Raw genomic sequence first — 27,905 nt, 5'->3', positions numbered from 1 at the left:
GATGTGGGCTTCTTGAAGTGCTATAATGTCTGGTTTTTCCCTTTGAAGGAAGTGTTCTAGTTTCTTCCTTTCCACTGGGGAGTTCATCCCCTTACGTTAAGTGTTAATAGTTTAAATTATTTTCCCCTTTAGCCCCTTTCAATGTCGCTGTTCGTTCATGGCTTCAGTGGTTGTTTCTATTTAATGTGTGTTCGCCGACCCTTTTCACTTTACTCCCTCTTACATTGCTTTTGTCTGGACCTCTGTTCTTCTTTGTGGCTCCTTCCCCCTCTCTCCTTCCCTGCCATTCCCTTTTAATTTGCTGCGCCCTGCCAGCTTCTTTCCAACTCCCCAACTTCATAACTCCCTAGGGCCGGTCAAAGTACCTATTGTGTCTAAGGACTGCTTGCCCCAGGAATTGACCTGCCTCGAAGACCCAGAGATAAATTGTGGGAATACTCCAAGAGGATTCCAAGAGGTTTCTACTTGTACTCCTATGTCCCGTCCCCTTTCCTCCATACTTATGGGACATCTCTCCGTCCTGTGCGAAGGGACCAGAGCACTTTGTAAAAAGCATCCAAAGATTTTTTTTAAAAAATGTGTCCTTCCTCTCTTTCTTGCATGGGGCCCGGCACGCGGCCATAACGCCGCCCACCTTGGCTCCGCCCACACATCACCCATCAGTCCTTTTCTCCGCTCGTTCGGGACTGAACGCACTTGCATCCTCAGAAGATTTTCTTCCCTTTTTTCCTCTCTGGCTCTCGCTAGCGATCGTGTACTAGTGTGTCTATGTCGTTCAAACTAGACTTTTCAGATTGTTCATTGTGCCACCGACGCTTCACAAGGGCGGATCCCCATCCTCTTTGTTTAGAGTGTTTGCGTCCGGATCACCGTTGGGAGTCCTGTTTTTACTGCGACTCCCTTTCGGTCCGGGCTCTTCAGCGTCGGTTGGAGCGGTGGGAGGAGGTGTTCCGACGAACTCCTCCTTTGCATTTTCAGGCGTTCATCGACGAAAAGAAGAAACGCCTGGTAAGTTCTTTACTTTTCAGAGCACCCCGGCCGGGGGATAACTTTCCAGGTTCATCCCGGGCCGGGAGGAGCGTTGATCGCTCTGTCAACGGGGATTGCTCTGAGGTGCCCGTTGGTCCTAATAATTGTACCAGAGTTTTCGCTGAGGATCTCCGTAAGGGTCCTGTGGATAACAGAGCACTATCCGAGGCCCCTCCTGTGGGGGCTGTTTGTAGACCCAGTTCTACTGAGACGTGGGGTACCGGAGCTCGCTCTGAGGCCCCTCTATCGGCTTCCCTCAAGAATAAGACTGCAGCCCGAGGCCTTGGTTGGGCTTGGTGTCACCGAACGGATGTTTGAGGCCCGCGCGGATAAGGCTGTTACCGGACTTGGGTCCAAGGTCCCTCATACAGAGGCTAAAGCTACCAACATTTCTGAGAGGCCTGACAAGGCCTTATCGGTGAAGGTTGTTTCTCACCATTCCCGCTCTTGCGGCGACACCAGATCTGTTGAGGGGGCAAAGAAGGAAAGTTCTTTTTTTACCGGCGGTGCCAAGGTCCTTCCTGGGAAGGCTAATTTGGCGGTTAGTATGTCGCAGAAACATTCCAGGCCTCATAGTACCGGCTCTGCCGAGGTTTTTTATGTTAAGGCTAAAGTTAAGACCGCTGATCCATCGACGGGGACCCCTGCCTCACTTCCTCACGTGCCGCAGTTCCCCTCAGGCGATGACAAAATGGCGCCCGTTCCCGCCACGACCGCGGCAGCTATTTTTGGTGCTACCCCTACAACTACGCCATCGGCCTCAGGTGTAGGGCTTGGTTCTGTGGGTGAACATAGAGTTCCTTGTGCACATCCTTATCAGCCAGTTTATGATTGGAACGTCCGGATGCTCCTTCCGCACAATGTTTCGTTGCCTGCGGGGTCGGCACCTTTATTTTATGTGGATACATCGGTGGAGGGGCCGGTGTGGAACCCTTCCCCGTTACGTCCCTGGAATTATCCTCCTCATGAGAGGCCTCCTCAGGTCCCAAAGCAGTCCCCGGAGGACACCTTTTTCGGTAAATTTAAAACGTTCATGCGTACCGACCCCATGAGGGAATATTTCAAAGGGCTTTTTAGGGAGATATGTCCGCCCGTGCCTCAGGCTCCACCCGTTCCTCCGGTGGTTCCGCTGGCGCCTCCCTTGCCTACGGTGCCTTCCCCGACTCGTCCGCCTTTGCCCCCATTGTCCACCGTGGACAAGGCAGCGCCCGACACGGCTGAGCAGGATCTTGACCTGTCGGATGACGCGCAAGGCGATCAGGACAACGAGGACCTGCCCCGCTCTATGAGAGCTTTTCATGACCGGGTACTGGACATGATGTGCTACTTAGATGTTCCGGTGCCCGAGGCACCCGCTCCACAGGAGGGCGTGCTTTCTGTGGCGTTCACCCTGTCTCCTTTGGAGTGTACCGGCATGTTCTTGCAGAAGGACGTTCTGGCCGAGGTCTACAGGGTCTGGGAAAAGCCACACTCTGGGCTTTTCGTCAATAAGAAAATTGACGTGCGATACAGGCTGCATTCTTCGGAGTAGGTGGTCCTGTCTTCTTTTCCGCCCCCCTCCTCCACAGTGGTGGCTGCGGCCACTTTGCAGTCCAGGCCTGCAGCATCCTCTTCCACGATGGCTACTCAGGTTCTGGGAACGGAGGATAAGCTCCTTGACTCCCGTGGGAGATCATTTTTCGCCAATCCGGCCTTGCAGCTCAGGCAGGCCAATGCCGAACTGGTGTTAGCGGGAGCTAATATGCGGATGTGGAAAGGTCTGTCAGAGTTTGAGGAGTTCATCCCGGTCGAGAAGCTGGAAGACTTTAAGGCAGGATTATCCGATGCCAGGGTCTTGGCCCAGGATCTCCTGGAGGCTGCGGCTCATCACGTAGACACCTCAGCTCGGGGCCTTATGCTGGGGGTCGATACCTCACGGCAGGCGTGGCTGCATGCCACTAAATTCTCAAAAGAAGTGCAGGACAAGGTGTTGGACATTCTGTTCGATGGTAAGGAGCTCTTTCATTCTACAACAGATGTAGAGCTCACTAAGACGAAGGATAGCACTCAGACAGCTAGGTCCTTGTCGGTCCTTGTTAAGACCCCTTTCAAAACCCACAGAACGTTGTCGCAAAGCCAACCCTCCTCTGGCTTTAGAGGCTTCCTGTCATGATGCCTACCTCCAAGGAGCTGAGTCCGACCCAGCATTCCCCCCAGGGAAGTGCCAGTGGGCCCAAGCTGGGGCCCTTTGGACACAGTCCTGGCGCCTTAGGCGCCAGGCTCATGTTGGACCCCTGTCCTGGTGCCTTAGGCGCCAGGCTCATAAAGCTAGACATGTGTTCAAGTGTTTCAATGTGCACTTACCTGATGCAGACCATGCTGCTACATCCAGGCCCTCTTGAGGCCTTAATGGAACTACTTTACCTGTGGGACTACTTTCCACCTGGGTGTGGTCGGGGAAGGATACATACCTGATCGGTGGAAGGATACATACCTGGAACTTCTTCCAAAGCTATTTAAACCACGCCCGATCAGCAACTCTTGCTTCGCGTTGTTCTGCTCCTCGCAGCTGGACGCTCACCGTGTCAGCTCCTGCATCTGGACTTCAGCCACGCCTGTCAGCACCCTGGGTCACCTGCAAAGGGAGATAAGAGAGAATTGGAGAGAAAGAAGACCTTACCTGCTAAAGCTGTATTACGGAGACATCACACCGACGATCCTGAAAGGGAAGACATCATTTTTAAAAGCATTTCGCTTCGATCGCTGCAGCGCTGCATTTCACTCACCTTTCCTGGGCACCTCCATCTTCAGCAGCGATCATCCGGATCCGCAGCCACTTCCCAGTGCCTAGAGAGAAAAAGACAAGAACACAAGGTGAGAGAAGGAAGGGAATAGGAAAAGCTCAGTTTCCTTCTAAGACTTACCAGTTGGGTCATTCCCATTTCATTTCGGGTCCTGCCGCTTCGTGGCATTCCGGACCTCGGCCCCTATGGGGAAAAAAGACAAAGACATTGAATGAGCGAATGCAAAGACATTACCCGAACGCTCATCCAGAACTTACCTGTCATTTATTGGAACTGCACGTTTCACTTCGGGTCGGCGCCATATCTCCGGCATTCCGAACCCCGGCCCCTAAGGGGAAAAAGACATAAGCGTTAGCGCTTGCTGCAATAAGACAATGAACATTATATTAAGCTTGAACTTTTGAACTTGCAACAGAACTCTTACAGCGCCTTACCTGAATAGTCAAGCTTATTTGAACTTCCATCAAACCTCAATCCAGTGAAGTAACTGGGTTTCAACGCGCCCCTGCATCAGAAGCAGGATGGAGAACTCATCCTTCCAGACCCTAAGGTGAGACTTCACGGGGAGTCGTGGAAGGGTATCGTGGAGGGTTGGAAGGAAGTGGGAAGCTTGAGCATTATTCCGTCAGTAGGTAATATTCCCTTTTCACGCACAGGGGAATATTCCTACGAGCCAGAGAAGCCAGAGTAGAGGGGCCCTATCTGTCCATCTTCAGAGTCCTGCGCTTCACCATTGAAGAAGCATCAGCACTCGAAGCCAGACCTGCGCCTCCGTGGGAATCAGGTGAGTGTGACACTTCCTTGACCGGAAATCTCACAGAGTGGATACCCGTTTGGGGAATAACCGCCGTAGGCAACAACAGACTTGGTTTTTCTCCCGCTCCTCAGCCTCCTCCTCAGGTTCAGGTGGCAACACCACCGAAAAACCTACAAAATGAGGGTTCTCTGCGCTCGCACGAGACCCCGGTGGGAGGATGCATTGCGTCTCATTGGGAGGCGTGGCAGACCATCACTGAAGACAGATGGGTCTCGTTAGTCGCTCGGGCAGGCTTCCGCTTACCCCTACCCCCTACCCCTCCCTTCAACCCTCCTTTTCAGCTGTCGGGTTCGCCCTCCCTCAAAGCCGAGGTTCAGAAACTTCTGGACCTCAGAGCTATGGAACCCATTCCCCTCGGGGAACGAGGGGAGGGCTTCTACTCCCGGCTGTTTACGGTGCCTAAACCCAACCAGGCTGGCCTGCGCACCATCCTAGACCTTTCCCAGTTCAATCTTTTCCTACCCCAAGAGAAATTGAAGATGATCACGCCTGGCCAGATACGGTCCTCCTTGCAGATGGGCGATTGGCTCAGTGTGGTGGATCTTCAGGATGCATATATGCATATTCTGATTTGGAATCCACACAGGAGATATCCCTGTTTCTCTTTGGGAGAGGAGCACTTCCAGTTTCGAGTGCTTCCTTTTCGCCTCCGCTCGGCGCCGCGTGTCTTCACGAAGATGATGTCGGTGATTGCGGCCTATCTTCGTCTGCAGGGTATCCATGTGTATCCGTATTTGGAGGACTGGCTCTTACGCAGCCCTTGTCTGTTGAAAGCAGCGGGCAATCTTCAGTATCTCCTTCAGCTCCTGTTCCATCTTGGGCTGTCGGTGAACTGGCGGAAATCTTCCATGACGGTCTCGCAGGACTTGATTTTCCTGGGTTTTCTCTGGAACACGATCGACTGCAGAGTGTACCTGACCGGGGACAGGATGGCGGATCTGTTAGCCACATGTCAGATGTTTGCGCAGTCGGAGAGCATGTCGGCCTGGTGGTTCCAGAGGCTTCTGGGCCTCATGGCCTCGTGTGTGTTGGCTCTTCCTCGTCTCAAGATGAGGCGGACCCAGATGGCTCTTTGGAGTTCTTGGCGTCAGGCTGTGGACCCGGATTCCAAGCTGATAATGATTCTGGCGTCCATGAGAGTGGACCTGGAATGGTGGTCATCTCTCAGCAACCTGTCGGTGGGTGCGGGGTTTCAGGACCCAGCCCCTATGGTGACTATCGCGACGGACTCCTCCCTCTTGGGGTGGGGTGCGACGTTGGATCCTCTTCAGGTCTCGGATCTCTGGTCGCCTCAGGACAAGCTCCTCCACATAAATCATTTAGAGCTTCTGGCGATCTTCCTAGCGCTCAGGGCTTTCAGACCAATCATAGCCAACAAGGTGGTCCACATACGCACGGCCAATGTGGTGTTGATGTATTACATCAACAAGCAAGAGGGAACCAAGTCTCCCCCTCTTGTGGACCTGTCCATCCAGATTTGGGAGTGGGCAGTGCTTCATGGTGTTTGGCTGTTTGCAGTGCACATCCCATGCCAGCTGAATGTCACAGCGGACGCCCTCAACCGGCGGACATTGGTCAGCTACGAGTGGGAGTTGAAAGCGGAGGTCCTCTCATGGATTTTCTTGTGTTGGGGCACACCAGAGGTGGACCTCTTCGCTATGGCGGTAAACGAGAAGCTTCCTCAGTATGCCTCCAGAGGGGGGCTGGGAGCCTCATCTCTGGGGGATGCTCTCGAGATTCCATGGCACAACATGAGAGCTTACGCCTTCCCGCCTCTGCCTCTAGTCCATCGAGCAATTTGGAAGCTGAAGAACTCGGTGAACTGTTCCCTTCTACTCATAGCCCCGTGGTGGCCGGCCAGGTTTTGGTTCTCAGAACTTCAACACCTGTCGGTGTATCCGTCGATCAGGTTACCAGTGAACCCCCGATCTTCTTCATCAGGGGGAACAGCAGATGTGGCACCCCTCCCCACAATCGCTCAGCTTGGCGGCATGGTGCCTGAGTTCAAGTCTTTAGAACATCTTAACTTGTCTACGGATAACATGCGTATTATCCAGGCAGCCAGGAAACCCTCGACTAGATCCCAATACAGAAGTAAATGGCTTAGGTTCTGTCATTGGTGTTTAAGCAAGTAGTTGGACCCAAGGGGGGCTACGATTGACACAGTGCTGTCCTTCGTATCCTTCCTAGCAGAGTCGGGTGTTCACGTTCTGTCATGCAGAACTTACCTTTCAGCAGTCTCCACTTATCTTTCTACGGACAAATGTTCTTACTCTGTGTAATCCAGTGCTTAAGAGGCATTTTGAAGGCTTGACACGCCTCTACCCTCCAATTCGTAGTCCGCACCCGCCATGGGATCTAAATGTAGTACTGACTGCGTTGTGCCATAAGTCTTTTGAACCAATGGCCACGGTGGACCTCAAGTACCTATCCTGGAAAGTTTCCTTTTTGGTCGCTGTTATGTCAGCGAGGCGGGTGAGTGAGCTCCAGGCCTTGTCAGTGGAGCATCCCTTTTTGGTCTTTCACAAGGATAAGGTAGTCCTATGGACGAATCCTGCTTTCCTGCCGAAGGTGGTAACTGAATTCCATCTGAATCAGTCGATCTCCCTGCCGGTCTTTTTTCCGAACCCTACCCCAGAGGCAGAAAGGGTTCTGCATTGTCTCGTTGCAAGAAGGGCTCTTAAGTTCTATCTGGACAGAACTTCCAAGCTTAGGAGTTCTTCTCAACTGTTTGTGACTTTTGTTAACCCTCAGGGTAAGCAGGCGTCTAAGGCGACTATTTCTCGGTGGATCGCCGCCTGCATTACGGAGTCTTTCACCGTCCAAGGGCTGAAACCTCCTAAGGGTATTCATGCACACCTGGTGCGGGGCAAGGCAGCTGCGGTTGCTTTTCAGAAATATGTCCCCTGGGAGTCCATCGCTAGGGCAGCTACTTGGGCCTCCCCATCTGCTTTTTGTAAGCCTTATTGTCTTGACATGAGCTCAAGAGCTGATGCTCAGTTTGGTCAGGCTGAGCTGAAGAACCTTTTTCAGTAAGGGGTATTTCCATCCACCCGTAGTTCCTGTTAGGAGTGCTTGGGAATCTCCCATAAGTATGGAGGAAAGGGGACAGGACATAGGAGTGTAACCAGGTTACTCACCGTAGTTACCACCTTACTCCTAGCCCATAGTCCCCTTTCCTCCATACGCCCGCCCGCCGTCCCCTCTACTAAGGTTCCTCTGTTATTGCTAATAGGTCTCTGACCTGGCGATAGAAAAGGACTGATGGGCGATGCGCGGGGCGGAGCCAAGGTGGGCAGGGTTACGGCTGAGTGCCGGGCCCCGCGCAAGAAAGAGAGGAAGGACACATTTTTGAAAAACATTTTTTGGATGCTTTTTACAAAGTGCTCCGGTCCCGTCCCACAGGACGGAGAGATGTCCCATAAGTATGTAGGAAAGGGAACTATGGACTAGGAGTAAGGTGGTCACTACGGTGAGTAACCTGGTTAATTTAGTGTCCACACCCAGATCTTAAATAACTGGCGTCACTTTAGTCGCTTCTCCTTTTTTACACCAGGTTGTCCTCTCATTGTCAATCATCTGTGTTTCCCTCCTGGGGGTCTTCTCTTGTATTGTCTTTTTAGTGGTTCCCCTTATCGGATATGCACAGTGGGGATGGCCTTCTTCTCAGTGGTACTGTGTTGAGTGCATTGTCGCTATTTCCTTGGTTGTCGTCTTTCAATTGCAGAATGTGGGTCCCTTCCTTGTTTGTCGTAATTCTGTGTTGTCTGCCTTCCCATGCCAAAAGTAGCGCAAATGGGAATGCCCATTTATACTGAATTTGTTTATTTGATAGGGCTCTCGCCACCGGACCCATCTTTCTGTTTTTGTAAGGTAGATTGAGCCAAATATTGGTAAAGTTGTGTCCCAACCCTGTTGATCTTTATCAGGCCCGCTGTCAGAACGTCTCTTACTCTGGCTCCCTTCTCTTCAGTCCAACCCAGTCTATTGTATCCATCTGAACCTCTTTCCCAGTGTTGACACCTAGCAAGTCCTCTGAAATTTCAGTGAAACTAAGAGTCCACTGCCCACTGTCAAAAACCCATCTATGACCCTCACACTTATAACAAAACTAATAGTTATGCTATTGTCTTGATCCAGGGGAATGGCACAAGTTTCTGTGATGAATGAAACCATTTCCTACGGGAAAGACTCCCTTCCCCAGGTCGCAATCCCACTCTTAGAAAAAGTCCAGGTTCCAGGCTGTGCGAAACAAAGTTCCAAAGATGTGCCAAAAAACAATGTTCTTAAGTTAAACCCTTGATACCAAGAGAATGGCTCTCTTCTCTTGGTCTTCTTCAGGCTCTTTACAATGTTCACAAATACCAGCGGGAATGACTCCCTTCCCCTGGCTCTTCTTAGGCTTCTCACAATGCCAAGAGAATGCCTCTCTTCTCTTGACTTTTCACAATGTGCACAACCACCAGGGGAATGACTCCCTTCCACTGGTTCTTTTTAGCTTTCTCACAAACAGCCTAATTCACTACATTTCCAGGTACTGTGACTATGAAGATCAATGTTGATGCCGGTGATTGCTTTTATTGGTCCGGGTCCCAGACTTCCATATTCTGCTTCTGTGCAAAGTCTGCCTGGTATACTCTCCTGCCAGGTCCTGTGACTATGAGGAGTACTGCAGATGCCTTTGATTGTTTTTGTGGGTGTGGGTCCCAGACTTGCATGTTCTACTTCTGTGCACAGTCTACCTGTTATACTCTCCTGCCAGGTACTGTGGCTAGGAGGAGTACTACGGATACTTTCCCAATTGGAAAAAGTAATTTTCTTGGGGTCCCAGACCTTATATTTTGAGCTTTCTTGAGTCTGCTAACTTCTACACCACTGGATTGGGGCCCCTGTGCCTCCCATGCGGCCCACATATCTGTTTCTCTGGTCTGCGGTGATGGGGCTTTCGGGTGCTGGCTGTCAACCTGGTCGTTTGGCAGCTTTGCTACGCTTCCCTTTGGTCTGCGGTGGCTCTGCAGGGAAAATGTCTCTTCGGGCGGCTTCAATTCTGCTTGCCGCGCTCCTCCTGTTCCCAGCGCTCGTTCCACAACAGTGCTCTTCTGGGTCGGGTGGCCTTCTCTCTACACCTGCACTGTTGGACTTTGCAGTTCCTCCAGGAGGGCTTGTCGAAAAAGTGAGTACTTCCTCAGTTTTTTATCAGGGGCCTGCATATACAATATCCAGATAGACTAGACTGCTCGTATTGTTCCCGCGGAGTGCTCTTAAGCACTCTACGCTTCTTCTTTGTCTCAGTAGTAATTTTGATTTCCTCCTTTGGGTTATTTGTCATCTTCTTCGTCACAGTTGAGGATGTCCATGGGTAGTCCCTCCTCGTCACAGTATAAGGTAATAAAGTGTGGTTGTCTTCTTTACACAAATACATTGAGGTATTTGTGTCTATGTTCCCCTATTTAGGGAGAGGGGATAAGGGAAGCTGAAAAGGGGGTGGTGGATACCGCATTCTCCCTTTGGTCTCGTTCCAGAAGGGTTTTCTCCTCCCCATGTGTACCACCCTAGTGGGACTATTGGACTGTGGATGCACTGCTCTGGCCCCACGGGAAGGGTTCCCCGCTATGGGAGAAAGAAGGACATCTAGGGATTTGTCACAATATGTATGGGACTGATTGAATAAGCTAAAAGAAAATGGTGTAAAACTAAATTTGCTAATCTAAAATAAATAGGTTAAGTAAATCATACACCAAAAATGACTAGCGTTCTTACTTGAGCTACTTATTTGGCTTTGTAAATCAGCCCCGTTTGTGTAATTACCTGTCATTGAAGTGCATAATACTGTCACTAGAACCTGTGACAAATTGTGTTTTTGTTGTATAGATAATTTAATGACAAAGAAAAATGTATGCAGGAAATGGAATATGGATTGTAGCATAAACGGTTCTTTGATTTTCTTTGTCTCACCCAATGCTGGATACTGCTTAATCCTTCCAAAGATGTGCCTTGATTTACTCCTGAAGTAATTGTCCAATGGTTTCCTTTTCTTTGTAGCTTGAAGGGGAGCGATCTGTACTTAATAACCAGCTGCTAGAAATGAAAAAGAGGTATGTTTGTTTTAGTCTAAATTTGCTTTGTAGAACCTCCAAAACACACACATGTTCAGTAAATGGAATGCAATATTCAGGTGCCAGATCTAAATAAGTATTTGAAAATGGTAACATCCTTTCTTTCTATAATTTAGTTTGTGATGTTCTGTTTCTATTTTGCAACTACTTAAATGTGAATTGTGATTATAAAAGAGCTTTTACCCATATATTGTGTTATTGAAAAAAAAGTTATTTATACCTAAATTAGGCTAAGAAAATAATGTGTTTGCAAGCTTTCATGGATAAATATTGCTTTGTAGGGCTGTGAATGAAACCCTTTAGCAAAAAAACAACACATACCATGCCAATATTGGTATTGTTTTTAATGGGAAAACTTTCAAAATAAGGCATTGTTTCGGTTCTCCACTTAACCCAATCTTGGAGACTTGTGTGAATGAAATATAAAGAAATGCATGGCCCATTTTTAAACTACGAATATGCTAAAGTCTGTAGCATCAGCTAGGTTTCCATGCACAATATTGAAGCATCCTCTCCCGGCCAGGAGGCTTTCCATTGTACAGTTGTACAAGGCATTTTATATAAATATAACTGATGTCTTTAAGCTCAACTATATAAACAGCAAAGAGGCACGTTTAGACCTTGCCAGGGGTCTGTCTTCCAGCACCAGTGTTTCATCAGTGCTGATTTCCGTTCATTTTCATAATATTACTGTCAGTCTCCCTCCTTTTTAGACATTCCCTTTTTTCTTGTCATGCGTTTGCTCCACTAGCCCTTTTTTCATTGTTATGGTTACTGTTTGGAGAATACTAAGATGCTTAAATTGCTTTGTGGATACTGTAAGCCGTTGTCAATGGCCAATCTCCACAATCTATTTACCGTCTTATAGATCTTTAGGCCGCAAAATGTATTTGCTCTACATGCGGTTCAGTGGCTAGGAGTTGGATGGGTGTTATACAGCTGTGTTCCTTTATTTCATGTGCTCTATTTCTAACGCTGTCCCACATTGTGTGACCTAGTCATATGTAACAGGGAAAAGGGATTGCCGTGTTAGAAAGTCAACCACAAAAAAATCTGCTGTCATATAAAAATGATATGGATATTTACAATCACCACCTGAGCTCCCTCGAAGAATCATCCATTTTTGGGCCTTGCGGGGGGTGCTGTTGCCCAGCATGCGAAGGAGGATGTGAGCTCCCTCCACTCCCAAATGGGCGGCCAGTATCCTGTGCATATATCCTGATTCCCCCAACATTCTAACTGAAAATCTTTTATATACTTCAGTGTCGGAAGAGTGGGGCTACAAACTGGCCCATCCCTGAGTGAAATCGGTGCTGCAGAGCCCGTGATAGACCGTCCGATCAGGGCGGAAACAAGTGCTGACGCCATCTTGGACTACAGGTTACAGTTTGCTGAAATTACTGCCATCGACCCGCGTTGCGGGCTGCATCCTGTGGTGCACACACTGGCGTTACTCCCCCCACAGGACAAACTGAACGGCAGCAAGAGAGGCTTGCTTGCACGTTAGCCCGCACAAATCTGCGGGGTCGCCGCTCTGTGGACGGCGGGTCGGGCTGTGCAACGGACTGGGGGCGCTGACTGGAGTGAGCCTGCCTCCCCTCAATTGAATGGAGTCGGCAGCCCTGCAGAGCACATCGACCCACCAGTTCCTTCCCCGGAACTGCAGAGATTGAGACAGACGAACGAGATGCATAGCTGGGGAAGTACTCCCTATGCGACTACGGACATTTACTCCTGGGAATACAGCTCCCTAGCTGCAAGGTGAGCAGGCCCTGGTGGGGAAAAGCAATCCCGTACTCCCATGTTACAATATACTGATGGGATGCAGGAGCCCCCCCCTCCACTACTCCTTCCACCAACCTCTGGCCAATAGGTATATGACCGCCGTGTGGGACAAACTGTGTGGCCATGTTGAGCTCCTGCCCCACATGAAGGGCTGATAATTATCTGTCACTGCCTCAGCCTGAAAAACAAAGTTTGTGGGCAACAGCAAGTAACCTCCTTACCAAAAGAAGCATGGACCTCAGGTCCGTGGGGTCCGGCTGGGTAGACAATGGCACAGGCAGAGGGGGGGGGGCAATGGCCACGCAGGCACTGGAGGTGGGAGCCACCCGATACCCTAGTCCTTGCCCCTGTGTTTGGATCTTGGCAAACGCTCACACGCCACAGAGGGCTGAAGAGGCGGACAGCGGGGTGGAAGGACCGTCACCTGGGATAAGCGCGACTCCTAAAATGCTCAAAGACAAGACTAAGAAATCATGGCTGCAGAGTAAGATCGACCATTTCACAATGGGAGCCCCTCAGCTCGCTACACCCGCAACCACGAAACAGCGGGCATGAGTGAAGAACCGCAAAACATACAGATCTCTCTCAGTAATATTATGACTGCCATTGGGGAATCCAGGTCATTGATGGAAGCAAAGATAGGTGGCCTCTCATCAGAGGTGTCCTTCTTGCGACAAGACCTTAAAAACCATGCCTCGAGAGTGGGTGAATCAGAACAGTGGATTTCGGACTTGGAAGATGCAATCAAACAACTAGAGAAACAACTATCAGTAGTCGCCCAAAAACTGATGCACTTTGAAAATCACAGGGAAGACAGTGTGGGGTGGGCATGCCACAACAATGTACGCATCCTTCGGGTGCCCGTGAAAGATGAGGGACCTTGCTTGGAGCTCTTCCTTGAGCAATGGCTTGTTAGGCAGAATTATATGCAGTATCCTTTGGGAACACCACACACAATTAAGACTACAAGTGACAGTACAAATTCTCCTTTGGTGCAAGCCTGTACTGCACAGTTAAAGTGGTAGCGATGGCTGAGCAGCCAGACTTATCTCAAGAGTAAGTGAGCAGTACCAGATAGTTAAACAAAGGACAGCAAATACTATGATTCAGGCAAACACTGACTAAAGGTTTTCAAGCAAAAGAATATACATTTATTTCACTCTTCAGTTGTATAACATTACACTATTATAAGCAGTCTAAAAATCACACTCTTAATACACCACACCACTTCCCTTAAATTCCAGACAAGTTAAGATCACAAAATGAAGTGGGAGCAAAATGGCACTCCAGCAATTTAAAAGGGAGGGAAAGACAAAGTTAATAGAAATTAGATCAAACCAACAGGTAAATACTCAGGGCAATTGAACAAGAGGAACTTATGAGATAGGATCAGGCAGAAAAGGCTTAGGGCCAAAGTCTATGGGTCAAAAGTCTTTTGCTCAAGATCACACAGTTCAGGGTAGTTTGCAGTAAAGTTCGTGGCACGGATTCCGGACGAGGTTGGTTGATAGAAAAGTTAGTTCAAAGAGAAGAGAAGGACAAGCCCTCGGATCGGAGAAAGATTTCAAACACTTTCACCGCGGTTGAACGAAACGAGCAACCGGATTTGCAAAGTACCTTAAAACGGAGAGGAAGCTGTAGCTGAGGCGAACGTTCCTGGTAGTTCCTGCAGGCTCACGGTTCCTGGAGCGACTGTCGGATTGACAAGAAGTAGGAAGACAGGAGAGTCCTGCACTACCCGGGGAAGAAACCAGCAGCAGAGCAAAGCAACAAATAAAAGGTGCGCTCCTTAAAACCCAAGCAGGGTCTGACCTTCCTGGCTATCCAGCCCACTGTAGCTCTGTACAGCGAATTCGACCAGAGGAGGGGTCCTGGCTTGCAGTTTGGGCGAACTGGTTGGCCCCACCAGCTCAAGGGAAGAAGTTTCCTGAAGGATCTTCTCTGTTGTCGGATTCTGAAGATTCTGACCTGCAGCAGTGCTTCACCGGGCGATTAAGTCGTTGTAGGGGTCCTCTTCCATCAGCTCCTCGTTGGTTCTTTCGTCCCAGTGGCGACTCTGCCTTGCCTTTCCGAGAGACCTGCTTTTTATGCAGTTTTCCCCCATTCATACAGCCTGGCTGTCAATCACGCAGCAGGGTGGCTGTCCTGGCAAGGACAGTCCCCTTAGCCAATCAAACAGGGCTAAGGGGTCTGAAGATCCCTCCCTCACATCCTGACTACCTAGACTTTCAGGCTCCTTAAGGAGGGCTTCTGTGCAGAAGCCCGCAAAAAGACAGCGAACAAAGGAATCATCCCCGTTTGGCACGCAGAGAAAATCACGAGAAAGACTTTAAAAAAAAGAAATGACGAATAAACCCAGCCGGAGCCAAAATAAAATGTATTTGGTCAAGCGGGTTTATGTTCGAGGCTAATATAATAGCCTGAAACAATACCATGGTTATATAAGATAACCGTGGTAGAAAAGTTAGGGTAGTTACCACTGCCACCAGCCAAGTCTTGATGCAAAGGGAGCAAAACAATGTTCCAAGGGACACACAAAAAGGGATAAGAATTAACCCTTTTCAATACTCCATGTAAGATGGGGTGTACTGGGTCTGTGGTTTAAAGTGACTAAAATAAATGTAATGTCAACTTTACCTTTTCTGGGGGACAGTAGTCAGCCCCAGAAAATGGACTCAGTGGGAAGTCTCAAAGACAACCCTGTGTCACTGCACTGAAGGTGCTGTGTAACACACATGACAAATTTGAGGCCATGGAGTAGGTGAGGCTCCAGTGCTCAAGATCACACAAAAAGTGAAAACACACACAGCAAAACACATGTAAGAGTGGGAAAAAGGCTCACACTCTTAGCAGGTGAAATAAAAAATCCTAGAAATCCAGCAAAGCTGCTGAGGGACTCATTAGGTAAGGAAATCGGCCATTTATGAAAATTATCCCTAACATGGCTCACAGAACTGTTTGCTCCAAAGAAGTTGTCAAAATTCTTCTCAGTTGAACCTTCCTGGAGGGTCGGGAACCAACTGACCTGACAGAAGCATGGATTACACTGCTTCTCAAACAAGACAACCTTGACCCTCTTCAGCCTAAGCACTACCGCCCTATTACTAATGTTCCTTTTTTACTCAAGGTGATGGATCTCCAGATGCAGAGATTCATTGAGGTGAACTCTGTTTTAGGGCCACACCAATCTGGCTACAGTACCCGACATGGCACAGAGACTGCTATGCTCGATTTGAAGACCAACCTGGCAGCCATTATTGATCGTGGTCACCCAGTACTTCTCATGTTACTTGATCTCTCGGCCACGTTTGATTTGGTTGACCACGAGTTGTTGGCATCTAGGCTGCAATCACTGGTGGGCTGTTCTAATCTGTCCACGCAGTGGTTGGTCTCCTTTTTGGGTCCTCACAATGCCTGAGTTGCCATTCGCGATGCCTGCTCCTGTCCTACTCTACTCATGCAGGGTGTTCCGCAGAGTTCTTCACTTTCACCTACGCTTTTCCTTGCTCCTGTCCTACTCTACTCATGCAGGGTGTTCCGCAGAGTTCTTCACTTTCACCTATGCTATTTACATTCTCCCTCTTCTCTTGCTGCTTGATGACGTGGGTGTCCGCTATACGAATTATGCCGATGACACCCAGATCATCCTCAAACTCTCATGCACTTATGCCCAGGATTCTCAGGCCATCAATGCCATCTACACCATCATTCATTTGTGGATGATGACGAATTCCATGGCCCTCAACACGGATAAGACCGAGATCCTTATCACTGCTACCAATCACATGTTCAAAAACCTCTCCCCGGAGTATGCCTCCTTCTCTATTTACAATGTCACCATTCCTGTGGCTTAGCGCGTCAAAACGCTTGGCGTTAGGCTAGATTCCAAGCTCACCATGAGACCACATGTAGCCAAGACCCATGCCTCTTGTGGTTGGATTAACAAACAGTTGGGTTATATGCGTCTGTTTCTCTCCGTTAAAAACATGTCCATCCTAGCCTCTGCCTTAGTCAACTCTACGGTAGATTACTGTAATAGCTTTCTGGTGGGCACTGTTCAGTCCAATCTTGCCGCCCTTCAGGTCACACAAAATGGTGGGGTCAGAGCAGTGCTGGGCATCCCCAGATGGCAGTCCATCACCGAAGCCAGACAAAACCTGCACTGGCTGCCAGTTAAGCAGTGTGTCTCTTTTAAGATCTTGACACTCACCTTTAAGTGCAGAGCCTGTCTATCTTTCCGAGCGCATCCAGCGGTATGTGCCTTCATGATCTATCAAGTCTCTTGACCAGGCTAAACTTAGCCAACCCAGATTTTGCTTAGGCAAATCTGGGAAGACAATGTTTAATGTCATAGCTCCTGCCACCTGGAACTCCATCCCCTTGGATTTAAAAATGACCATGTCTCTTATTGATTTCAAAAAGAAGTTGAAAACATTTGTCTTCAGGGCTCCCTAGATCTAGTTCACACTCTGTTCTCTGATACTGTCTCACTGTTTGGTCTTTTGTCCGTCATATTTGTGTGCCTTGAGGCCCTCAGGCGAACTGGCGCGTTACTAAGAATTAAAAGCACCACCACAAACTATTATCGCAAAACTCCTGAATTACCGGGATCACAATGCCATTGTACAGATGGCTTGGGCCACCGGCCACATTACATATAATTGGTACAAAAACGGTATCTTTCTGGACTATAGCAAGGAGGTCCAGAAGTCACACCAATTGTTTCACTCTGTAAAGAAAAAGTTGCACTCGCTCAACATGAAATATGCACTTTTCTTCCCAGCGCAACTCAAAGTTCACGACAAAGGAGTCATACAGCTCTTCCATAATCCACCAGAGAAGTGGACATGTCTGGAGACCCAAAATGTATACAGGCCGGGCCCACGCCCACCTGAGAGGCGCCCCAGACGGAATCTAAAACGCACCCTGCAGAACAACTCAAGCCTGTGTGAAGCCAAGGATTGACAAAGCGTGACTGAGAACGGACAAGAAGAGATCATTAAGGGGAACAAATCACTTGCAGCCACGATCGTTGGGCACAGACTCAGTGTCTGTGAGTACAGTTGCTCACAGGTTGGGGGATTTTTTGGTTAGTTTCAGTTGGCAGCCTTGCTTGGTACACAGGCGCAGCATGGGCACAGCACGGGGGAAGATGGGAGGTTCAAGTCTGAGGTGGGGTGGGAAAGGAGCGGGGCATCACCTGAGAATGTATTGCTGGTTTGCATTCTACACCGACTAGGTTAGTGTCAAAGGAGGACGCAATCTCCCTACTCACAGGGAATTTTAATGGGTTGGGCTCTGGCATCAAAAGGCGATTGGTGCTCCAATTCCTGAATTGATATGCTCCGAACCTTGTGCTCCGGACCGAGACGCACCTCACTAGGACTGTCACCTGTTGAAAAAAACTAATTACAGTATGGCGTTTCATGCTGGTTCCTCATTCACAAAAACGCCCCATTTTAGCTCAAGGAAGTAAGACCAGACCTGCGGGGTAGATTTACTTTAACAAAAGGGGAGATGTGAGGAGCCACTTGGGTTATTAGGGCTGTGTATGCACCCCTGCACCTCACACTTGACCTGCTGAATGACATCCAAGCCCTAGTGCTGCAGGTCCAAGTAGATACGTGGGTGCTGGGTGGGGACTTTAATGAGGTCATGGATGTCAGATCAGACCACACACACACAGGCAGCAGAAATCCTGCCCTCACTACCAAACTGAGCTCCTTTTTCTCCAATGCACACAGCTCCATGTCGATCATGAACTACTTCTTTACCCCTCTGAACATCTCCCACGGGCTCCTATCGGTAAGGTTCTTGGCCCGAGGGATTTCAGATCATTCCCCTCTTCTCATGGAGCTCATGAATGGGCAGGAGAAACCTAAGGCAACCTGGCGCTGAACATCTGTTATCTAGGGGCCTTCAGCATCGTGGAAGGGCTATCCCAAACAACAGCAGAATATTTAGCTATAAATGAAGGGTCATAAGATTGTCCAGTTATGCTTTGGGAGGGCTACAAGGCGGTTCTCAGGGGAGTGGCAATGTCACTGGTGGCAGCCGCCAGTGCTAAACACACTAAGGAGGCGGAGGATGCAGAGGCGCAGGCTGTTAAGCCAGAGGAGAAGTTCCTCGACCTGTTCTCCCGGACCACACAGGAATCCCTAGTCACGACACAGGAAGTGCTGCGAAATGCAGCCCTGGACAATGCTAGGTCGGCTCACTGGGCGGTGAGGAGCCAGGTCTGTGAAACCGGGGACAAAGCTGGGAAGGCACTGGCGTGGCTGTAAAGGAGAAATCAAGGGAGGGGGTACATGCGCGCCCTATGAGACGCCCACGGGGGGATAGTCACAGAAGCTGCTGGGATAGCAGACAAATTTGCTGCCTTTTATGAAACACTACACCCCGCCACAAAAACCCACAATACAGGACGAACCAGCTTTGTTGACGAGATGTTGTTGCCCCGTCTCACACCTCAACAAGTGCTTAACCTAGAGGCTGACATCACTGAAGAGGAATTCGCTGTAGCATTAAGGGACCTGAAATCAGGCAAGTCCCCTGGGCCCAATGACATTCCGGTAGAGACTTGGAAGCGAGTTTGGTAGGTAACTGTTAGATCTATGCATCGTCTCTTCCTGCATTGTAAAATCGATGGGCGTCTTACCCCTGATATGAGGCGGGCCTCCATAGCGGTCTTACAGAAATGTGGAAAACCACTGAAATATTGTGCTTTGTATAGACCTATATCTCTGAAAAATGGCGAGACTAACGTCTTGGTGCGAATATTGGGGGCAATCAGCTGTTAGGAGTAATTGGATTGCTTTTCCACCCAGACAAGTGTGGATTCATGCCCTTAAGATTCACATGAATGAACCTTCAGAGTCCATTTTGCAATAGAAAATGCCCCTGTGCTACCTGCCCCGGGAGACGACCTTGCAATAGACTTCGAGAAAGCATTTGACTCTGTAAACTGGGCGTCCCTCTGGGAAATCATGGGCCCCATGGGGTTTGGAGACACTTTCTGGATTGGGTACGCTTGCTCTATGCCTCCCCTGAAGCGGCGGGTCAATGACATAGCCTCTGGGAACTTTATGATGGGGCGTGGGACAAGCCAGAGGTGCCCCCTTTTTTTTTTTTCTTTTTTTTTTTTCTTTTTTTTTTTTCTTTTTTTTTTTTTTTTACTCTGGCCATTGAACGACTCGCAATTAAGTAACGAACAGACCCAAACTGGATGGGGTTTAAATGACCTTGGGGAGGGGAGGATAGGATCTCGCTTTATGCCGATGACCTCATGATCTACATGTGCGATCCCGCGAAAGCATGTCTGAGGGTAACTGCGTCTCCTTGCATACGTGAGGGTCTGCGGGAATAAGGTCAACTGGCTTAAATCTGTGTTCTTCCCAATACTAGGGGGTCAACCAAGCTATTCCTCAACACTGCCCCTGTCTCGTCTCGACCTCAGGTTTTTAAGTACCTTGATATTCATGTGAGCCTGGGCTCGGTTGACTTCCTTCAGCTCAACCCTAACCCAGTTATGGATCGATTTGTGCTTGACACATCCCATTGGCAGGCCCTCCAACTGACATTATTGGGCAGGATTGCGTTGTTCAAGTAGCTTTGGCTCCCTCAGTTTCTGTACGTGCTACAGAACACTCCATGCCCGATCCCCAAGTCTTTCTTTGCCAAGATAGAGGACACCTTGCGTGCTCTGTTGTGGAAAGAGGGACAACCACATATAGCCCTCAATACGCTCGGTATCGGAGGGTGGCATGGGTCTTCTGTGCCTACAACGTTAGTATTGGGCTGTACAGCTCAGCGTGGTTAATGACTGGATAGATGCCTGTATGTGGCGATCGAGTGGGGGTGCATGGGAGACACACCATCCAAACAAATACTCTATGGAAACGGCCCTAGGGGGAGGATCGCGCCCCACACCACACCCGGCAGTCATGGGTCAGCTCACATCACCACATTGGCTAGGGGGGAAAACCAACACTGGAGCAACCAGTGTGGAGCAATACATATCGGCCTGAAATATGCAAGGGGGGGGGGTCACTTGAAGACTTGGGAGAGGCGGGGACTAATGTCCTACCGGAGCTGGTGCGAGAAGGAAAAGTGGTTTGAATCCTTACGGGCAACATTTGGGTTTGAAGGGAGGGAACTGTATCGGTACGCACAATTGTTATATGCAATCAGATCCAAATTCCCAGCCCTGACAGAAGTTCCCCAATGCTCACCCATAGACCTCAGTGGGCCTCATTACGAGGCAGGCGCTCCCGTAATGAAGGGTGCCAGTACAGGACCTGCAAACTTCATTACGGGATGCCCTATTACGAGGTTCCCTTTGCGGGACCCGGTAAGGACGCCTGGTAAAACGAGTATAGCTCATGTTCCAGAGAAAGGTGGGAATCGAGGCTACTCTCCATTTTATCCAATACAAAGTCTTGCACCGCGTGTACTATCCCGGACGGCCCTTGCTTGGTGAGGTGTAATAGATAAGAACTGTTGCCTGCGTTGCGGGCTGACTTGGGGCACCTTTTTACACACCTGGTGGGGATGCATGAAGATTCAGGTATTTTGGGGGAAGTGCCTCCGCAGGCTGTCCCGGACTTTGAGGTCCCAGATTATGAGTGATCACAAATTAATACTGCTCGGCATATGGGGCGAGTCGGGGTTAACAAAATACAAGAAAATATACATTTCAGTCACACTGGGGCTTGCCAAGAGAGTTATTGCAACATTATGGGGGTCACCGAACTGTCCAAAGTTAAGTCAATGGTCCGCCGAAGTGGACAGATGCATGTCTGTAGAGAAGCGTATATTTGCTGCTAGAGGTTGCCCCCGAAAATTCCCTAAAGTGTGGGACCGGTGGGAGGGAGCAGGGTGAGACATTATTTTGGGTTACTACCATTTTACCCTGTGACAGTTCTGTTTGTACCGCCTCTATAACCCAATGGAAGGTGCCCTCACTGGGGCGCAAATATCTTTGTGATACACTAAATGTCCAGTCAGGGCTTTGGTAACCAAGGGCTATGCTGTGCTACCATGGCTTAAGGTAGGAGATGCAGGACACCCGCCTAGGAGGGGGGGGGGTATCAGACCCTGATGTGCCGCTAATATCCTGCCCCACTTGCGATTGATATGTAATGTATTGCTGAGTCTTGGACCGCTGCGTCGCCGCTTTATTTGAGCCTGCGTTGATTGTATTCTGTTGTACTGAAACCAAGCAAATGGCACTTGTTTGCCCATTTATTATGTTACTGTGGACATATCCTTTAAAAAAAAAAAATTGTCATATTAAAAAATGAAGAAAATGTTTTGGGCATTGCAGTAGAAGTATCTCAATAGAAATCAATTATTGAACTGCCAGAGAGAGAGAGTTGGGGTTCTCAGCGCTTACAGATTAAAATTGAGAAATGTTGAGCTATTTTACAATGTGTAATGATAAATAACTGGAAAGGGTGACTGCCACCATTGTTGAGACCCAGGACTGTTAGGGCAAGTGTTTTTAAAAGAGATGAGAGCATACTGGCACCTGATAGTCCAGTTTCCTTCATTAAGTGTTTGCCTCTCAATCTCTTCAAGTGATTCAGAGCCTTCCTTTTATTTTTAATAAGCCAGCTAGATTGGGGCAGTCTTCAGTCATGTAAAGAAGGCATGGTATTGAAGTAAGACGGACACAAGTAACCACAGTTCAAGGGTGTTTATTGAACTTTCACAAGGGGGCGAAAAACGCCTATTTAAACCTAAATCTACAGATGGGAGCAAGCTATGACCATCAAATAATAATAAAGCAGTCCTAGCATAGTCTTGTCAAAATAAAAGGACCTATGCTAAAAAAACCTATTGGCAATCCTTACTGCTAATTTACAAATAGTGTTGGGGAATGTTCATGCAAAAGAAAGGTGTTTACAAAATGATAAGTTAGGATGTTCAGGCCGCTGGCCTCCCTTCCCCATGTTTTCAGCACGGGGAAAGGCGGTTCAATGGAGCCAAGCGCGCACACCCTGGCTTTCGCGACACGAGGATGCAGTTCCAATTCCAGCATCTGGGCCTTCTGTGCCCAAGTCTCTCTTCTCATCCAAGTCTCTTGACTCAGAGGGCCTGATGTACAAAACAAAAACAGAAAGTTCTTTTCTTCTTACAATGATGTCATTCGGGTGTCTCTCCTTGGATCCCCCTCAGCCGGGCTCAGATCCCTTTTCTATTACTGTGGACACCCCTACTCTGGGCTCAGATCCCTTTATTTTAAGGTTCCAAAATGATTCCTTCTCGGGTGACTCACGGTTCACTGTGTATCCGCCACAGCCGGGCTCAGATCCCCTTTCCACTTTCAATTAGTCTCCCTCAGCCAGGCTCTGACCAATTGCAGTTCACTTTATACTTATCCAAGACTTTCGAATGCTCACTGGGTTTAGCGTGACCTGTCGCAGGACCACTTCAATACAAAAGTATCTTTTTTAATATACAGTTGCCATTCCGTTGGATACCTAACAGATACCTTTGAATGAGCACCCACGTGGCACCAGACGACTGTACACATTTTATTTGGCTTCTTCAAAGTACATTCACTCCTTTAGTCTCCACTTGTTCGCGCCTCTCATTACGTGCGCTTCAAACACTGTCCTTCGTGGATTTCTTCATAAATTTTGCTGCTTGCAACCTTGGTTCACACACAAGATGATTTTGTATCGGTTTCTCCGACTCACCGGCTGTGCTGCTTTTACTGTCGTGGCTTTCTTGCAGGAGCCAAGGACATAACCCCACCTGGGTTATTGACACAGGAGCACCCCGTATACCTTTGATGCACAGTATAGGATTGTTCAGCTTCAGTTCCCGGTCTTGGGCTTCTCACTTTCCAAGGCTCGTGAAAATAACTGTTTCTAGACTTCAAGGGTATTTCCCGCCTTGCAACCCTCTCCGTTCTTGCAGCCTTTCTTCTTGTGTTAAACTGCTATTCTGGAACTGCTGCTTCCTCGTGTGCTTTTACTCGCTCAGAGTGTGCTTTCGAGCTCTGCCTTTTATCTGTGTGGGGAAGTTTGATGGGAATCAGGTGTGTGTAATGATAAGTAATTGCCTGACCTTGCCTGACCATGGTGTTGGGACATGTCAGGTATACGGCTCTGGTGTTAGTCCCTTGTCGCTCACAATGAACTGTCAGTGAGAAAGTGTTTGTGTTGAGAAAGGTGGGGGGAGGGTTGAGTTTTTAGGTATCCTAGGGGTGAAGGGGTTACAAGGAAGTGGATACTTCGTCTCACCCTTCGGTGTCCCACTTCCACTCCCCTGAAGACCCCTCATCTAGGTGATCCTCCCACACTGGTCCACCCCAGGAACTGGCTCCAATAGTGATGGCTGTGTCCTGGACACCTGGATGACCGATCCCCGGGGACTAGTGGGTGAAACACCTTCAGGTTTCTCACAGTCAGCACCCGTGACTCTCGGAGGGGTGTAGAACCTTGCTATGGCCTCACACTGGGTGGATTGAAAGGGTTTGCTACCGGTGCACTGCAGGCAAGCTTAATGCAAGCCCCTTCTGTGCCAGATGTCACTAGCACAAGATGAGCAAGCCAGTTCCCCAGAACTCACAAACCTGCTATTCTGCAGGTACTCGTTGAACTCACTTGCCTTTTTCTCCGTTGATTGGACATCATATAAAGTCTTTACTCTCCATCTACATTTTTCTTTAACATGACCCCCTTGTCACTCATCCTCCATGAATGTCAATTAGAGGATGCCCTGTGTAATACCTTTTGTGTCAGTAGTCACCGGCCAAAGCACTTAGTGTAAACATGATTTATTTCAGCACAAACTGTTTCGAGCCGTGCTGGCCTGAAATAAATACATTTTGTTTAGACACTATAAGTCTGTGCTGCTCCATTCCTCCTGTTCAACATTTTTTTTATTGTACCAGTGGCAAACTAGCACCACAAGCAACTAATGCATGAGCGCATGCTTCATTCATTGACAACACAACGAAACCTTACCACAGTATCACCTTCCACTGCAGCGTCAGAATTATTATTTTGTAAGAGTGTTTGTCTACATGCCTTCAGTATGAGATAGTTCTGTGTTTTCAGTTTTCATAAGTGTCTTTTCTTGTCTTGCATATAGCACTTTATTGCCAAGTAGTAGAAGTCAAACATTATGCTGTAGACAATTATCTGTAAAGGCAAAGCAATGCTTAAATGATGTAATGCATTAGCTTTCATATGCCATATAGACCATCTGCTGGAGCAGTTTTTGCGACTTTGAAACCCATTTTGTTGTACATATGAGAATATACAATTTTAGTTCAATAAAAGTTATAAAAACCTGGATATTTTCAATAGACTGTAGAAAGGGGTAGAGATGTGCTCACTTTTTGCCATGCTGGAGGTTTGTGCGTTATCTGCCCTGGGACATTTGACCTGCTTCTACATGGATTAGAGTGTTTTTTTTCGAATGGCATATTTTCGAATGCCATTTTCTCGACACAATTTTGCCGAATACATTTTTTTCGAATGTTTATTTTTTTAACACTTTTTTTTACTTACGAAACCAAAAAAAACATATAAAATAAAAAAATACTGCACTCGAAAAACATTTTCAGCAAAATGTTTTCAACAAAATGGTGTTTCGAAAATAAGTTTTCGAAAAAATGACCGGATACCCTTCTACATTACTCATCCAGGTGGAGAAATAGAAGTAGAAAAGGGTTTGCTGCAGGGGCTCACCTGTTCAGGCAGCTACCCAATGGAATGTTCTGCCTCTCACAAACAAAATGAAAGGCAAACCTTTATTGTATTTGGTAGGCAACTGAAAAAAGCCTCTTTCCAAAATAATTCTGAATTGCTACAGTTAACATGTTGGCACGAGGATGCCACTTTTAGGTTTTTGTAGAGCTCTGCAAACATCATTTCCCCTCCTGTGTCTGATTGTGGATGAGCATCTGTACTCTCAACAATTACTTATATACCTACAGCATACAGTTCTCAATGAGTGTACTCCCTCGATAGATTCTCCCACTCTGCTGATAACAAACGCTCTGTGGTGTCCACCTCTTCAGTTAGTAAGCCGGACATGAGGGGTCCTATGGAGTTTGGCAATAGATAATAAGAGAATTATTTCTCCTAATGTAGTCATACCCTTTTGCTGTCCCTGTTTCACTGGTTATGGGTGTTTTTTAAGAGCTCCTCGAAGAAAGGTCGATGATTAACCAGAGTTTATAAGCAAAGAATAGGATTTTTTATCGTACATTTATTACCAGCTCATATATGGTTTCCCATGTGGCCTGCATCTTGCCAAATAATTAGTACTCCTTTCCTTTTGGGCATACTGAAACGGGCAAGTGTATATTTTTGGAGTAGTCGTCCTTGATGTTTAGCATAGCATGATTTTTATTTGCTTAATCTTTCTTATCTTTCTTATGTTCACTTTCTAGACTTTTGAGTGAATTTTCCAGCTTTTGTAGATCTGCCGTACCATCCATTCTTTTGAATGAAGTTAGTAAAATGGAAAGGGCCCTGAAAGGAAGCTTTCAACCTTCGCACATTGTGCTCAAGTTTGTGGCCGAAACAAGGTTCTTCACCCAGAATTATTTTAGCTTATCCCTTACTTCTGGTGTGACATTCTGATCCTTTAATAATAAGGGGTTTTATTTCCACTGTTTTGGATGCAGAGCCTCTTCCTCCGTTGACCATGTCAAGAGAACTAACAGCATAGTCCAAAAGTGAAATGGTGTAAATGGCTGAATTCACCATGTGGTCAACCAAAGAATGAACCATCAAAAGGTAGTCTACTTCTGAGAAGCTGTATTGAATACAATTATTTGATTAGACCTTGATAATTGGATATCCATTTTCCAGGGTTCTGTCCGCCCTAAATCTTTCATCAGCAGGGTAATGCCAGCAGAAGTCCTGTTGTCTTTCACTGCCACATAGGTATTTTTATTGAATGCTGCGATTCTAACGCAGCAAGTATATGTGATAATGTAAATGTCGTGGTAGAATTACATGGAAGACCACAAACAAAGGAATTACCACTTTAAAAGTTATACAATTAATTGTCATGGGATCAGGAGCAAATACAATTGTTGAATTTATTATGTATCGCTCATTAGCGCAATTTTTAGGATTTTCAGAAAAGTCAGAATATCAAATGTTGAGGAAAATTGTTTCGCAGGCTTGTTTTATAAGAAGATGTTCATTACAATAATTGCTAAACACAATTAGGTAGCGTCCTGTAAAAAGCTAGAACATGAAAACTAAGTTACCATTATTTTACTAAGGGCCTCACAACAAGTATGGTGGAGCGTGAAAGAATTGGTGGTAACGAAATTACTGCCAATATTGCTGCTCCACCATACTACGAGTATGGCCCTGGAGAGGAGGATTTACCTCCAGCATCATTCTAGAGGTAAATCCTCCAACTCTCTGACAAAAAGTTGACAGAATCGATGACATTACTGCCACAGAATTACACCGCAGTAATTCCATCAAAAAAGCCCCATAGAGGCCTACAGACTAATACATTAATGTGAATTTACACTGCCACTTGTAATCCAGCTGGACCAAGTGGCAGTAACAGTAATTCAGTTGGGCAGTATTCTTGCAGATTTACCACCAGAATACCAACCGACTCGTAATGAGGCCATAAGTCTTTACAGCAACAGTATCACACTATGGACTCTGTGATAAAGTAAAAAAACACTACCTCCATTCCCTGATTTAAGTGATGTCATATGAAACTTGGGAGAAGCTGCATTCCTTTAGCTGGTCTTGCTGCCTATTGTGAAGTTTCACATTTTGGCCTGAGGGACAAAACCTTCATATAAAAACATGAATCCAATTGAGTTCATAGGTTTGGAGACCCTGAAAGTCGGAGTTGGCCCAGGAAATGGCACTTTGTTGGAGTGGGGATCATTAGATAGAAAGCCGTGAGTAAAGACAAGTCTTAAGAGCCCTTTAGGAATTAGCAAACAATGTTCGTTTTCATCTGAGAGTCACAGCTGACAAATCAAAAGGGGGAACTTTGACCCAGTACTGTGTTGCAGCACATGCTTGAACCCCCTGAACCTGATCATTATTGAACTAGACCCAAAGACGTACCAGCAGACTCAAAAGCCAGGAAGGTCGTGCCAGGGGAAGGCGTGGATGCTTGGGAAGCCCTGCAGAAGCCATTTGCTACCAAAGCATTTGGAGCAGAGCCACCAGAAAATCGGCATGGAGCTCTTCTTTGAAGTAGGAGGAGGAATCATTGGCGACATAACCAATCTGGAGACACATTACAGGGTACATTCAGCCAATCACAACAGGAGAAGGTGAATGGGAGGGTGAATGTCTGAGGGAGAGAAAGGGAATGCAGAGTGAGTTTGTTACTACCCTTATATGGTCCTTACTCACA

The 27,905-nt window shown here is 47.7% G+C and overlaps 1 protein-coding gene across 16 annotated transcripts in view; it reads left to right on the top strand.

The window, feature by feature from the left end:
* The window catches only part of CLIP1 (CAP-Gly domain containing linker protein 1), a 1,286,645-nt gene that overhangs the window by 1,044,164 nt on the left and 214,576 nt on the right, over positions 1–27,905 (top strand). For all 16 annotated transcript variants that reach the window (XM_069619609.1, XM_069619610.1, XM_069619607.1 and 13 more), the window contains one exon: positions 10,672–10,724. In XM_069619609.1, coding sequence (XP_069475710.1) covers positions 10,672–10,724 — 53 coding nt within the window. The remainder of the gene's footprint in view (positions 1–10,671; positions 10,725–27,905) is intronic.

Source organism: Ambystoma mexicanum, chromosome 10 (genome assembly GCF_040938575.1).
Source record: "Ambystoma mexicanum isolate Mex_15411 chromosome 10, UKY_AmexF1_1, whole genome shotgun sequence".
NCBI lineage: Eukaryota > Metazoa > Chordata > Amphibia > Caudata > Ambystomatidae > Ambystoma > Ambystoma mexicanum.
Note: the sequence above shows the minus strand (reverse complement) of the source record. Positions and strands in the feature narration are given on the sequence as shown.